This window comes from Sorex fumeus, unplaced genomic scaffold (genome assembly GCF_029834395.1).
Source record: "Sorex fumeus unplaced genomic scaffold, SorFum_2.1 ptg000007l, whole genome shotgun sequence".
Classification (NCBI taxonomy): Eukaryota; Metazoa; Chordata; class Mammalia; order Eulipotyphla; family Soricidae; genus Sorex; species Sorex fumeus.
In genome coordinates this window covers 40,416,539-40,431,856 of record NW_026606064.1, presented here as the reverse complement: position 1 = coordinate 40,431,856, position 15,318 = coordinate 40,416,539, and the positions used below count along the sequence as shown (strand labels likewise).

At 38.7% G+C, this 15,318-nt stretch overlaps 1 protein-coding gene across 1 annotated transcript in view; it reads left to right on the top strand.

Moving 5' to 3' along the window:
- Nucleotides 1-15,318, top strand: part of SDCCAG8 (SHH signaling and ciliogenesis regulator SDCCAG8) — a 125,873-nt gene that overhangs the window by 55,027 nt on the left and 55,528 nt on the right. Inside the window, exons 6-7 of the mRNA XM_056135676.1 lie at nt 7,564-7,716; nt 14,909-15,043. Coding sequence (XP_055991651.1) covers nt 7,564-7,716; nt 14,909-15,043 — 288 coding nt within the window. The remainder of the gene's footprint in view (nt 1-7,563; nt 7,717-14,908; nt 15,044-15,318) is intronic.

Below are 15,318 nucleotides of genomic sequence, written 5' to 3'. Positions count from 1 at the left end.
CTACCATGACTACTACTACTACTACTACTACTACTATTACTACTACCACTACTACTATTTGTGGAGCCACAGCCAGTTGTGCTTAAGCTCATTCCTGACTTTTCATTCAGGGATCTGCTGGCAATGCTTGGCATATCATGTGTGGTTCCGGGGATCAAATCTGGGTCAGCTGCATGCAAGCAAGCATTCTTTTGCTCTGTGGCCCAAAAGAGCTTCTTTAAAATGTGAGACAAACTTCACAAAATACATGAGGGCTACAAATGATGGCAGTAACTTCCTTCATCTCAGATTCTGGCTGTTGTGAAAGTGCTGCAATGAACTTACAAGTGCAGGTGGCTTTTCTGCTGTGTATTTTTGGCTCGCAGGGTACATGTCCAGAAGTGGTGTTTCTGGGTTATATGGAAGCTCAATTTCTAGTTTTTTGAAGAAACCTGTATTTTCTGAAAAGTCTGGACCAATTAGTATTCCACCAACAATAAATGAGAGTCCCTTTTTACCCTGCATCAATGCCAGCACTGGTTGTTCTTGTTCTTTTGTGTGCCACTCTCTGTGGTGTGAGATGGTATCTCATTGTTGTTTTGATTTGCATCTCCCTGATAATCAGTGATTTAGAGCATTTTTTATGTGCTTTTTGTCCATTTGTATTTCTTCTTTGAAGAAGTTTCTGTTTGTTTCTTCTCCCCATTTTTATGGGGTTGAATGTTTTTTTCTTGTGGAGTTCTACCAGTGTCTTATTAACCCCTTATCAGTTGGATTATGAACAGTGCTACAGTTGGAGTTATTTTTCCCATTCCATGGATTGTCTTTGTATCTTGGTCACATTTCTTTTGAGGTGCAGAAGCTTTTTATTTTAATGTAGTTCCCATTTGTTTATCTTTGCTTCCACTTGCTTGGTTATTGATATTTCATCTTTGAAGATGCCTTTAGCTTCAATGTCATGGAGAGTTCTGTCTACATTTTTCTCCATGTACCTCTGTTATCAAGGTATGTAATCTGTTTTAATCTGACTTTTGTGCTTTGTGTTAGAGGTCTGAGTTTTTTGGGTTTTTTTTTTTTTGCATATATCTGTTTAGCTTTCCTTCCACCACTTTTTTTTTTTTTTTTTTTTTTGCTTTTTGGGTCACACCCGGCGATGCTCAGGGGTTACTCCTGCCTCATGCACTCAGGAATTACTCCTGACGGTGCTCGGGGGACCATATGGGATGCTGGGAATTGAACCAGGGTCGGTCATGTTGGCTGTGTACAAGGCAAACGCCCTACCTGCTGTGCTATCGCTCCAGCCCCCACCACTTCTTGAAGAGGCTTTCCTTGCTCCTCTTTGTATTTCTTGCTCCTTTAAAAAAGTTTAAATGACCATATATTTGAGGGTCTGTGTCAGGACATCCAATTGTATCTGTAAGTCTGTCTCAATTACTACTGGAATCAGTACCTAAAGTACCATGCTGTTGTAATTACGACCTCTGCCTCTGCGTAGTAACTGAGATGGCTCCTATCTTCTTTTTCCCAAGGATTGCTTTCACTATTGATGAGACTTATTGTTCCGAATGAAATTCAGAATGTTGAATATTTCTTTAAAAATGAAATAGGTAAAACATAAAGATAATAAGTATGAGGACCAGGAAAAAAATGAAATGGGTATCCTTACAGGGACTGCACTGAATCTGTATAATGTTTTGGGGAGTGTTGTCATTTTGACAATGTTAATTCTCCCAGTCCATGAGCAGGAGATGTATACTAGTTTCTCATGTTCTTTTATTTCTTGAAATAGTGTTTTTTAGTTTTCTTTGTATTGGTTCTTCACCTCTTTGGCTAAGCTGATTCCAAGGAACTTACTTTATTTCCTGAGGCACAATTTTGAACAAGACTTTTAAAAATTTTTGCTTTCTTCTCTTTCATTATTTGTCTATAGAAAAGACATGTACTTTTTAACGTTGATTTTGTAACATGCTGTTTACTATACAAACATATTCTCTATAAGAGCTTTTTAAGCATCGTTAGGGTTTTTTTAGCACAGTATCATATCACCTACAGATAGTGAAAGCTTGACCTTTTCCTACCCTATATGTATGTCCTTCCTATCTCTTTATTACCAAACTGCTATGGCAAGTATTTTTATTACTATATTGAATAGGAGAGGCAAGAGTGGGCAACCTTAACTTGTGGCTGATCTTATGAGGGAAGTTTTTCCTCATTGAAAATAGTGCTTGCTGTGGACTTGAGGTAGATGACTTTGACTATACCGAGGAAAATTCCTTCAACTCCCATTTTGTTTGGAGTTTTTATCATGAACAGATGCCAGATCTTGTCAATGCTTTCTCTGAATCTATTGATATGATTACATGGTTTTTATTTTTCTTTACTGTTATGGTGTATTATGCTGATAGACTTCCAAATATTATTATTTTAAATTTTATTTTCATAAGGTTGTTCACATTAATTGATTGCAGTCAATATTTCAACACCCATCCCAGCACTCCTTACCACCCCCATTATTTTGAATTTTCCACCATTCAAGCCTGCCTTCCAGGGACAGATGCTAGATAATTTACTTTCTATTGATTATTATGAATATCCGGAGATGTCACATGGTTGGGAAAGCAGCCTCACGCTTCCAGAATTCTAAAATTATAAATGACTGAGGTCCAGAAACATCTCTATAGGGAGCTAATCCATTTTGAGATTCATTTGGGAGTTTTTGGATTAAGGTCATTGATGCGTTGAGGATGGTACCCAGAGGCAGATCGTGGGCATGATAGCCAGGACCCCAGGCGGGCAGGGAGATGGGATGGGACGGCCCATCTCTGCTGCTGCCATGTGGCCTAGACTTCCAAATATTAAATCACCCTTGTATTCCCAGAATGAATCTACTTGATCATGGTGTATGATCTCATTAGATGACTTGTTGGATTCTATTTGCTAGAATTTTGTTAAGGATCTTTGCATCTGTGTTCGATCATGATCACAATCATTCTGTTGTTCGCCGATTGCCTCGAGCAGGCCCGAGTAACGTCTCCTTCTTCCTAGCCCTAACATTTTTTAAAAAGTGCCATATTCAAGGCTCTTTCAGGGTTAGGAGAATGAGACCCATCATTGTTACTGGTATTTGGCATATTGGGTACGCCACGGGGAGTTTGCCAGACTCTGCCATATGGGCAGTTTACATTCGGTAGCCTGCCAGTTTGTCAAAAGTAAGAATGAGATAATAAGATATCTTCTGAGAGCTGGGTTTTATAGTCTCTGGGTCTTGGCCATTGATGGGATTACACGGCACCAGGGGGCCAGTTGGTGAGTGTGACCCCTGCCTACTGGAAGATGGAGGATCTGGGTAGAGGATGCTCAGCCCTGATCTGAGCAGGCTTGGAGATCTCAGCCACAGGACCCACATGCCTTTGTTCCTCTACCGGTACCTTCATGCGTGTGGAGAGTGGTCTCAGCATGGTTGTAGCTGGTTCTGGAGGTCTTCTGTGTTCATCAGGAATTAAAAGCTTCCTCTCTCTCTCTCTCTCTCTCTCTCTCTCTCTCTCTCTCTCTCTCTCTCTCTCTCTCTCATGTCTCTATCAGCTTTTGGTATTAGGGTGATACTTGCCTCATAGAAACTGGGAGTGTTTCTGCTCAATTTTCTAGAAAATCTTGGAAAGGGTGGCAGTAACTCTAAATATTTGAAATAATTCACTGCTATATCTGTCTGGGTCTGGGCTTTTGTTTTGGGGAAGATTTTCAATTACCATTTCGATTTCCTTGGTAGTTCAGGTATCCAAATCTTGGTACAGCCTTAGGAGGTTATGTGAATCCAGGAATGTATCCATTTCTTCTAGGTTCTCTTGTTTCTTGGCATAAAGATACTGAAAGTAATCTCTGATGATACTTTGAATTTCTGTGGTATCTGTTTTGATGTTCCCTCTTCATTCCTGATCCAGTTTTTGTAGTGTTCTCTCTACCTTTCTTTGCGAGTCTTGCTTGTGATTTATCGATCTTGTTTATTTTTAAAAAAAAAAACAGCTATTATTCATCTGGGGAATATAAAGTAACAAAATAGGAGGGAGATTAACATCCAAGAATAGTCAAGATAAGTACCAGGAGGTTCAGTCCATGACTTGAAGGTTAGCCACACATGCTAGGGGAAAAGACAGCTCAGACAGAGAAGGGAACAGCAAGAAAAGGGGGTTGGAAGGATCCTCCCAGGATGGAGGATGCATGCTGAAAGACTATAGACCGAACATGATTGCCACTCAATGCCCCTTTCGTAAACCTCAGCACCCAAAAGGAAAGAGAGAATAAAAGAGAATGCCCTGTCACCGAGGTGGGATGGGATGGGGGGGATAAGGGAGGTTGGAGGGATACTGAGATCATTGGTGGTGCAGAATGGGCACTGGTGGAGGGATGGGTACTCGATCATTGTATAACTGAAACCCAAGCACAAAAACTTGTAAGTCTACAACTGTACCTCGTGTTTCACTAATAAAAATTTTAAAAATTAATAAAAATAAAAATAAACAGCTATTGGTTTTATTGATCTCTTGGTTTGTCTTTTGAGATTCTAACTCTAATTTCTGTTTTGAATTTTATTATTTCCTTACTCCTGCCTGCTTTGGACTCCTTTTGTTGGTCATTTTCTAAGGTCTTAAACTTTGTAGTCAAGTTATTTATCTGAGCCCTTTCTTTCTTTCTGATGAATACTTGAAGAGCTATAAACTTTTCTTTTAACACTATTTTGCTGTGTCCCACAAGTTCTTGTAGCTTCGGTCCTCATTTTTTGCTTCCAGGAATCTCTAAGCCAATAGTTGATCATTAGTGAGCTGTTTAAATTTCCAGGTGTTTGATTTGATTCTGTATGTGATTGATTTCTATTTTCAGTACATCATGGTCTAAAAAGAGAGATGATACCATTTCTATTCTCTTTTTTTTATTTTTTTTTATTTTATTTTTTAAATTTTTTTTTATGGAGGCATATTTTGTGGCCCAGCAATTGGTATGTCTTGGAGAATGTTCCTGTGCACTATAGAAGAATGTGTATTTGGTTTCAGGGAGATAAAAAGCCCTGTGTATATCTACTAGACTGCTGTCTTCCATTTCATCCTTAAAAATCAGTATTTTTTTTTCTGAGCTTCAGTTCTCCTTGATCTTTTAAGTGGTGACAAAACAGTATTGTATTGCTACCAGTGTACTATTAAGACTTTAAGAGTTTCTTAGCTGTTGTTTTAACTATTTTGCTGACCTCTCGGTGAAGGTGCATATTTATGTAGGAGTGTAGCATATATGTGTAGGAATGTAATTTCTTCCTGATGATGATACAGTTTCCTCCCAATAATGATGTAATTTCTTCCTGATGATGTCATTTCTTCCATTGATTATTAAGAAATGAACTTCACTTCTCTTTTAACCTTTTTTCAGCTTGAAATTTATGTCATCAGATAAATTTATAGTATGGCCACCTTGGCCTTTTTGAAGAAGTTGTTTGCTTGGAGAATTGTTCTTCAGCCATTGACTTTGAATCTGTGTTTGCTCTGACTATTCAAAGGTGTTACTTATGGCAGCAGAATGTTGGATCCAATTTTTTTAATCCATTTTGTCACTCTTTGTCTCTTTCTTGGTGTCTTTAGACCGTTGACATCGAGAGACATTATTTTCATGGGATTTTGTGCTCTTTCTTTGGAAGTTTGTTGTGGTTGTGGGGTTTGTGTTGCCCTTCAGTTCTTTCAAAGTTGATTTTGAGTCTCAAGTTCTAAAACTGTTGTTTTTTCTATGAAGTTGTGTATCATCCCTTCAAATTTGAATGAGAGTATTACTTGGTAAAGTATTACTGGTAAGACATTTATTTTATTAAGTTTTTTTTTTAATTCTATATTCCATCAATGACTTTGGTCATTGAAGGGTTGCATTCTATTCATCTGCTGTAAACCTAAGGGACTCTCTTCTGTATCTCTTTGATCTTGCTGCTTTTAGTATTTTGTCTCTATGTTTTCATAATTTTAATTAGGGTATGTCTTGAAATATTTTTATTAGGGCCTCTTTTAACTGGTACTCTTTGGGCTTCTTGGATCTGTCTGGATGTTTGCATTCTCTGATTCCGGGAACTTTTCAGCAGTAACTGTTACTTCCTCACTGGGGTTGCCTTCCTGTCCCTCTGGAACTTTGATGATTTCTATCTTGTTCTTCTTGATTTCGTCCCATAGTACTCTTGTCTGCCCCTGAGTTATTTTGAGTTTATTTCCATGTTCTGCTGTATCCTGGAAGTTTTCTGCATCTCATCTTCAAGTTCACTGATTCCGTCTTCAGCTGCTGTTAGTCTTCTGTTGAGGGTATCCACTGAGTTTTTCATTTTATTTACTGAATTTGTTTTTATTGACATTTCTACATATAGTTTTCTTAGTTCTGCTCTCATATCCTCTGTTTTTTTTATTGGCTGTCCATTCCACTGTTTCTCTTATATCCTCCTGTATTTTATTGGATGTCTATTTCACTGTTTCTTTGAACTCATTAAACATCTTCACCGTTTCATCTCTGAATTCTTTATCATAGAGATTATGTATGTGGGTATACCGTTTTGAAGTTTTAAGGCTCCTATCGTCACCCACTTATTGTAGTGGAGTTCTGTGCTGTTTCCCCATGGTGCCTGTTATAGTCTGGATGTGGTTCTTTCCAATACATTATCAGTGTTCCCCCCACACTGCCAGGGAGGACTCAAGGGGAGCTTGGTGGCTGATGGTTTCTTTTTCACAGTTGAAGATATTCCCTTATAGTTTGGTGCTCCTATGTATTTGTGTGGAGCCTCTTGTATTGATTCAGGAAATGTGTTATTTGGCTTGAACTGACTGTTATTTTTTATTAGGGTTATATTATTTCTTCCACTCACCGTTACTTTTGTTAGATTTGGGGGAATATTGATTGGAGTAGGGGCTAATTGGCCTAATATGGTAGGGATCACCAGTCAGCCCTAGTGAGAGTTCTGTAGAAGAAGCCAATTTGTGGATCTTATGGGATATGGTGAAGAGATTAACTGGTGGCTGCTAACATAGCTAACTCAGAAAACCATGCCCAGTGCTGGTCTGACCTGTGGAAGGACCTAAGCATTCGAGGCATGTAGTGTCCATTTCAGAGTGTGGGTTCAAAACTAATTTGCTTATCAACAGGATAAATCTTTCCTTCAAGGTGGTCTTTTGCTCCTACCCATGCTTCTAGCTGTGCAGAAAACCTTGCCCTCTTCTAATCTGACCTGTGTGTTTGAGGGGAGTGGGGAGTGGCAGGGGCTGGGGACCAGGATGACAAGTATTAGAGGTGTGCAGTGTCCATCATAGAGTGTGAGTGAAACCGCTGCCAGCTTTCTGGCCCATAGAGAAAGTCTCCTACAATGTTGTGTCTTTTGTTACTCATAGCCTTAATTTTGAAAATTGATTAAGATAACATTAGAATGACATTTTAGATAAGTCAGTGGTATAAACAAAGGTACAAAAAATTACTCTGCAGTGAATTTTAACTATTTTAAGTAAATGCAAAGTTTAATAATCTATTTTTCTCCTATTTTTTCAAACTCCAAGCTTCCATTTCACTTTCTTGTTCTGACAGACTTTAATACAGTGTGAGCAATTGAAGAATGAGCTTGAAAAGCAAACAGAGCGCCTTGAAAAATTACTTGCGTCTCAGCAAGAGAAACGAACTTTTGAGAAAGAGGTTTTTAAAAAAGAAATAACAAAAGAAAGAGAGGACATGAAATCAAAGGTACTTAATAATTCACCATTATCTAATGACAGAATATATTTTATAGCGATATCACTGATGATCACGATCACAATCACGACCACCCTGTTGTTCATCGATTGCCTCAAGCAGGTGCCAGTAACGTCTTCTTCGTCCTAGCCCTGAGATTTTTCTTTTTTTAAGTGCCATATTCAAGGCTTTTTCAGGTTTAGGAGAATGAGACCCATCATTGTTACTGGTATTTGGCATATTGGGTATACCACGGGGAGTTTGCCAGACTCTGCCGTGTGGGCATGTTACATTTGGTAGCCTGCCAGTTTGACCGAATTAGGAATGAGATGATAAGATGTCGCGCGGCCGCGAATGCGGCCGCGCGCTTCCGGGAGCTGAGTGTGAAAATCTCTGGATCCTGGCCGTTGTTGGAGTTACACGGCAGTTGGTGGGTGTAACTGTCTAGTTACTGGCAGGTCCAGTCCCAAACTGTACAGGCTTGGAGATCTCAGCCCCGGGTCCCACACACCTGGGTTCCTCTGTCAGTTCTTTTATGCGTGAGGCTCATCCAAGTGTGTGGAGAGTGCTCCCAGCAAGGCCTTGGCTGGGCCTCGGTGGTCTTCAGCTGTTGGGCCCTGGTGGAGACAGTCAGGCATAGGGTAGGAGACTCTGTCTACTGATGATCAGTAGGCTGAAATTCATGAATGAAATTTAAATGTTAAAATCTTAGTCAAGTTACTTAAATTCATCTCATAAAGATTTTCTGTTTCTCCATGCACTCCAGTGAAAGTTTTATATTGTCTTTAAAATAATCAGATTCTATGATGTGGAAATTTTAAATTTGTTTCATTTCTGCTATTGTTTTTGATTTCCTCTCACGTTTGACAAAAAGGAGGTATTCTTTCGTTACTTAGATATGATTTCAGAAATAATTCTCCCACTTTTCCGTCATCCCAGATAAAACTTTAAGAAAAAGAAAGTATCTCTAAAGTTGATAAAAGAGTAAAATTGAACAGTATGTGGTCTATGTAGTAACAAATGAAACCATTGTGTGCTTTTGTATAAAGGAAACTAATATCTAGTACCCAAAATTCTCTGTCATTATAATATGTTACTGTGTAATAATTCATTCAGAATTTTCCTTTTATATATTTGTGTGTATGGCAATCTGAAAGCATTCTGGATATAGAGAGAAAAAAATAATAACTTTTCCAGTGAGTTTTAAGTCTTATTTATGGTATACTCCTTGTCTTTATATCCGTTTTTCTTAAATAGTGCCTGTCAAAATCCTACTGTAGGTCAAACTAGCCATCTATTTTCTCAGCCCTGGGGAATGATGTCCAGGATCTCTAACATCCCAGAACCTTCAATTGACACTACTGTATACTTATTCATGGTCAGTAGTGTTCATATCTCCTTTTATATTTTCAAGTGATCTTAGCATTCTTCTTTCATTAATTCAGCATTCAATAGATTGAAGGGCCTATGAATAGTAGCCACAGGACCAGTTCGGTTTTCCATAAAGATGAAAGCTTATAGACTTAATGAGAGAGGTTGACCTAAAGTAATATATCCATAAATAAATATTTAAGAAAATATTCCACCTGTCCAAAAAATTCCATGGACTTGGAGACTTGAAAATACGTGATCTTTTTAATAACTATCAATTATGGTATTGCATGTTTGTATACACCCTGTCATACAAAATGAAGGGTTCTTACTTTTAACACAAGGCCCTATTTCTCTATTGATCAGATACTTCTGGGCACACATTCTAGTTCAAGTGGCACCAAGCTTCCAGTTTTCATTTTATTTCCTCATTCTTAGGCTTTGAGGCCAAAGACTGCATTTAAGAAAAAATTTTTTTTTTAATTTTTATTAGAGAGACACCATGAGGTACAGTTGTAGACTTACAAGTTTTTGTGCTTGGGTTTCAATAACAGTGTCTTACAAAATTACTGATATTTTAGTGTTACACATACAATATTTCAATGCAATCCCACCACTGGAGTCAATTTCCCTCCACCGGTATTCCCATATTCCATGACCTTCACCGTCCACCTCACCCCTACCTGCCATCTTGACCAACACATCGCAAAGTTTGGTGCTTATGGCTTAGATCTTAAATTTTAAGTGTTGTTGAATCAGTAATTTAGATATATACCTATACTACTCTCCCATAGCATCTACCCCCAGGACATGAATACATCCCCTGAAAAGGATATATGCACACCATTACTCATTGTAGCACTTAAAACATTCTTCATAAAGTTTATAAAATTGTTTATGATGACTTTTTATAGGCATTCAGTATTCCAACACCAGTCCCACCACCACTATCATCTTCCCTCCACCATTGTCTCCAATTTCCCAACCAAGCCTAGAGCCCTTAGCAGGCCCATAAAAATTTATTTTATATTGTTATCAATAAATTGCTAATGGAATGATCAAAAATTATTTCCTTGGAAGAAAATTAGTAAAAACTGTTGTATCTCAACCATGGAAACATTAAGTCATTTTCAGAGTGCTTACTAAGATGATGTTACCGGTTAAGTCTTTTGTGTTCTTTTGTAGTTCAGATTGCTTGGTTTCTATGTTGCATCCCATTCAATCTGGTGTGCTACTACTGGATGGTCAGTATTGTAGAGTTTTGAGATTTTGCTCCAGATATTTAACTGAGTGGTACAGCTGGAGTTAAATTTTTAACTAAGCTTCAACTTTGGGGTGTGGGAATGACTGCTGGCACTCCTTAATGTACAGGGAGGTGAGTGGAGGTATTGCATTCTGACTCTGAGAAGGCCTGAAGTTTTCAATCACAGTGTGCCTGAGTTTTCAGCAGGTTAATTTAACTGTGAGTCTTAGTCCTAATGAGATGGAATCCCACTGGAGTCATCACAGCATCTTCAGAGTGTGGGAGCAAGCAGTTTTCTGGGCTTTGTTTGGGCAGGCCCTGGACCACCCCACTTTGAGTGTTTCCCAGATGTCTCAGCTGGAAATGTGTGTCTGAGATGTTTTTGTGACTAGATCTTTCAAGATTTATGAGTCTTTGGAACAAGGCCTGTAGATGAGCTTACATAGCTTCAGCAGCAGTTCCTGGGCATGACTGTCTGGGCATCTAGAAGTACAGGAAGGTGGGGAACATAACCCATGCTGACTCTGAAAAAGCCTGGAATTTTTGGTCGCAGGGACACATGTACTTAAGTTTGGGACAGGTTAAGTTCTCTGTGAGGCTCAGTCCTTAAATGATGGCATCCGGCCAGAGGAATGATGGTAAATTTGGAGCATGAGAGTCAGTGGCTGCTGGGGCTTTGTATGGGTGGGTCCTAGCCCAGCCCTCTCCAACAGTTCCCTAGATGTCTCAGCTGGGAAATGTGTCTGAGAAATTTTTGTGGTTAGTTGATCTCTTGATTTCTTTTGAGATTTACTTATGAGACTCTGGAAAAAGGCTGGTAGATTGAGCTTACACAGTGGTGGAAGTGGTTTGTAGGTCTCTTATAATCTTTTACATCCTGAAGTCTGGAGTGTGGCCACTCCAAAATTTTTGAGGGAATTATTTTACTTGAAAAATTGTCTTCCAACCTTTGACTTTGAATCTGTCCTTTTTCTGTCTATCCAAATGTGCTTCTTGGAGGAAGAATGTTGGAATTCAATTTTCTAATCCATTCTGCCACTCTGCATCTCTTAATTAGTGCACTTAGCCCATTGATATTGAGAGAAATTTTTTCATGGGGTTTTATGTCATCTTTCTGCAGGAGTTTGGTGTGTTTGTGATGTTTGTCTTGCCTTTAAATTATGTCCATTAGTTCTAACTTTAAAGATAGTTTTGAGCCTGTGAAGTTCCAGGTTACTATTTATCTGTGAAGTTTTTATCATTCCTTCAAATCTGAAAGAGATTCTGGTTCAGTAGAGCAAGCATTCTTGGTAAGTATTCATTTCATTGAGTTTATTCACTGTATACTACCGCTGACTATGGGCCTAGAAGACAGTTTCATTGGAAAATCTTCTGTAAATATTAAGGATGCTCCTTTATATATAATTTCCTTCTTTGATCTTGCTTCTTTGAAGATCTATGTTTTTTTGTTATTCTGGTTAAGATATGTCTTGAGTGTTCTTATTTGGATCTCTTTTAGCTGGCACACTTTGGTCTCCATGTATCTAGATGCATGTGTTCTCCAGCTGTGAGACTTTGTCAGCAATGTTGTCTTTGACTGTTCCTTCTTCATCAGGGTTATCTTGCTGACCCTTTGAGACCATGATGATTCTTATGTTGTTCCTCTTGAACTCATCCCAAAGTTCTGTCAGCAGTTTGTTTATTTTGAGGTTCCCCCTCCCCCCCCGCCATCTTTGCTGTTGTCTGGAGGTATTCTGCACTCATCTTGGAATACACTGTTTCTGTTCTCAGCAGTTGTTATTCTGCTGAGACCTTCCAGTGAGTTTTTCATTTTGCATATTCTGTTTTTCATTACTGTCATTTCTGTTTGTAGTTTTCTCATTTCTGCTCTCGTATCTTCTTGTGTTGTATTGGTGATCCATTCCATTTTTTCTTTGAGCTACTTAAATACCTTAAATAAATTTCCTCTCTAAAGTCCTTATCAGAGTGTATATATGGCTCGTTCTTGATTGAGTCTTCTAGGCTACCATCTTCACTCACCATACCTAGTGATTTTCTACACTGCTTTTCCACCGCAACTTTTGCAGTCTGGAGGTGTTTCTTGTGTGTTCTTGTGTAGCAAGGTGACCGGGGTTAGTATATCATTGCATGGTCATTGTGAGGCTTAAAGAGATGAAGTAATGTGCAGCCACAGAGTGGCCACAGGCCTTATGGACTGGGAAGTTACTAACCCAGTAAAAGGGGCAAAATGGCAATTCTTAGTAACAAATAGTAGACCACCACCACCTCTGTGATGCCTCAGTTTCCTGGAACAGGATTAAACAGAGACAAGCCTGAGTAGGTAGCAAAACAGCCTTCTCTTTCCCTTCTACTTCACAGGCAGGGGAAATTCTAACCTGCCGTAAAAGACCAGGTGATGCTGAGTAGGAAGCAGTGCCTGTGCTCTGCCACTGCTGTGCCTTTATATGGAATCAGTACTAGGTGGAGCCATGCTGCAGTGGCTAATAGCCTTTCCCTCCCCTTCCACTTTGAGGGGTTGGGTCAACCTAATCTGGGTGCAAAATGCCGATTCTGAATAACAAGCAGTGCCTCAGTACTACTGCCTAAGCTTCCTAGGACCCTGTTTTATTTACTTTAAAGAGATTATTTTTTGTGAAGATCCAGAAGATAGATACTTAACAAATACCTTAACAAATTTTTAATCAATACTTGTGATTTTTTTTTTTTTGCTTTTTTGGGTCACACCCGGCAATGCACAGGGGTTACTCCTGATTCTGTACTCAGGAATTACTCCTGGCAGTGCTCAGGGGACCATATGGGAAGCTGGGAATTGAACCTGGGTCAGCTGTGTGGGTCAGCTATGTGCAAGGCAAAAGCCCTACCTGCTGTGCTATCGCTCCACCCCCGCTACTTGTGATTTTTATCTACTTTAGTAAAGGATCCAAGGTACACTAAGCCACTCAGGTTTTTAGGTAATTCATTTGTAATATGCTCGTTATAAGTTAACCACACTCTATGAGTCAGGAATAGAATTCTTAAATTCTTTTATCTTTTATAAGGAGTACTGTTATATAACTTGTTCAGTACTCCAAGGACTACTTTTGTATATAACTTTCTATCAAGCTCTCTCATCTTGGGTGTATCTATTTTGTGGGAGGGGATGGGTGACAGTCTGTGATGTGCAGGGGTTATTCCTGCACTCAGAATTACCCCTGGTGGTACTCAGAGAACCATATGAAATACCGGAGATAGAACCTGGGTCAGCTGTGTGCATGGCAAATGCCCTACACACTCTGCTATTGCTCTGCCTTCCCCACCCCCAAATCATGGGTGTCCTTGTTTCTTCTTTACAACTGTCAAAGTTTAAAGTTTTACCTGATGTTGATACCTCGAATACCCATCATTGTTGCAGCTTTACTGTTACTTCTGTCTATACAACAGATGTATATAGAGAATTTTCTGCAGTGTAGTGTTAACTTTCAGGTGGTAGGCATGGGGGCAGGGGGAAGGTGTAACAGCAGGAGGTAAGATCTGAAAAAGTAAGTGATGTGAAGGAAAAGGCAGGTAGTAAGCAGAGAAAAGAAGTGATGGGTGGCAGAGGCAGACTTGTTGTTACTGTGTTTGGCATACTGAGTACATCACAGGTAGCTTGCCAGGCTTTGCCATGTGGGCGAGATACTCTCAGTAGCTTACCGGGCTCTCCAAGAGGGGCGGAGGAATCAAACTCGGCTCGGCCAGGCTGGCTGCATGCAAGACAAACGCCCTGCAGAACACTAATTTTTAGTAACTGATAATTAAAATTTGCTGTTGTATGGTTATACCGAAAAGCAATATTAGCCCATTTCATAAATTGGATAGTTATGAGCTTATCTTTTAAATATTAAATTTAAATTTCATAATTTAAAAAATAATAAAAAGTTAATATTTTTATTTAATTTGATTCATTTATCATTTGATTCTTATGAATTTAATTTTAAGTTTAGACTGTAATACACATAAGGATAATTTATAGTTTGGTATTAGTAAGAATATTATTTATGTTCAAATTAGATTTGTAGCCAATATTTTTTGATAAGGGTATTTAACAGCTCTAAGTTAAATATATATTTCTTGTTTCCAGAAAACATAGCATCCCAACCATCTAAATAAAAAAATACTTTTCAGGATTATTATTTTAATATATTCCAACTTTATATCACTTCAAAATCAATCAATCTCAATTTCTTTTTTTAAAACATAGTTTCTGGGACTGGAGTGGTAGTACAGTGATTAGGTTGCTCAGCTCACACACGACTGACCTGGGTTCAATCCTCAGCATCTTGTATGATTCCCTGAGCCCCTTCTCAGCATCTCATAAGCTGCAATGAACATAGAAGTACAGATTGCTTTTCTGCAGTGTGTTTTTGGGCCTCCAGGGTATATTCCCAGATGTGAAGTATATATTTAAACCCCGCATAGATGAGTTGACGCAATAGAAAAATGGACATACCCATTCCACAGAGAAATGCTAGAGCCCAGGATTGTAGGCTAAGACCATATTAATTCAAAATATTTTAAGCATTTATTCTTTAAAATAACATCCTCATTTAAGAGTTTTATTTCTTCTTATAGATGTTGGCATTGTCTCAGAATATTGCCCAACTAGAGGCCAATGTTGAAAAGGTTACAAGAGAGAAGATTGCAGCTACTAATCAATTAGAGGAAATTCAGAAGAAGCTTGCTTCCCAGGAAATGGAAGCCGCAAAGGTAAAATGGCACATTTTATTTTAAAAATTACTTAAGTAGTTCATTTGTATTTTTTTCTAACATACAGAGCTCTATTTTTTCCTAACATACAGAGCTCAAAAAGTAGTTTGGAGTAGAAATGTTTTATTATTTCAAGATGATGTAAGTTCACCTCAGGACGCTAGACATAGTATGTGCTAAAGAACATGCATAGCATGTAGAAGGCACGGAATTTAATCACTGTTACTATGTGACATGTCTTTCCCAGTACACCTGTGGTCCTCTCATTGCACCAT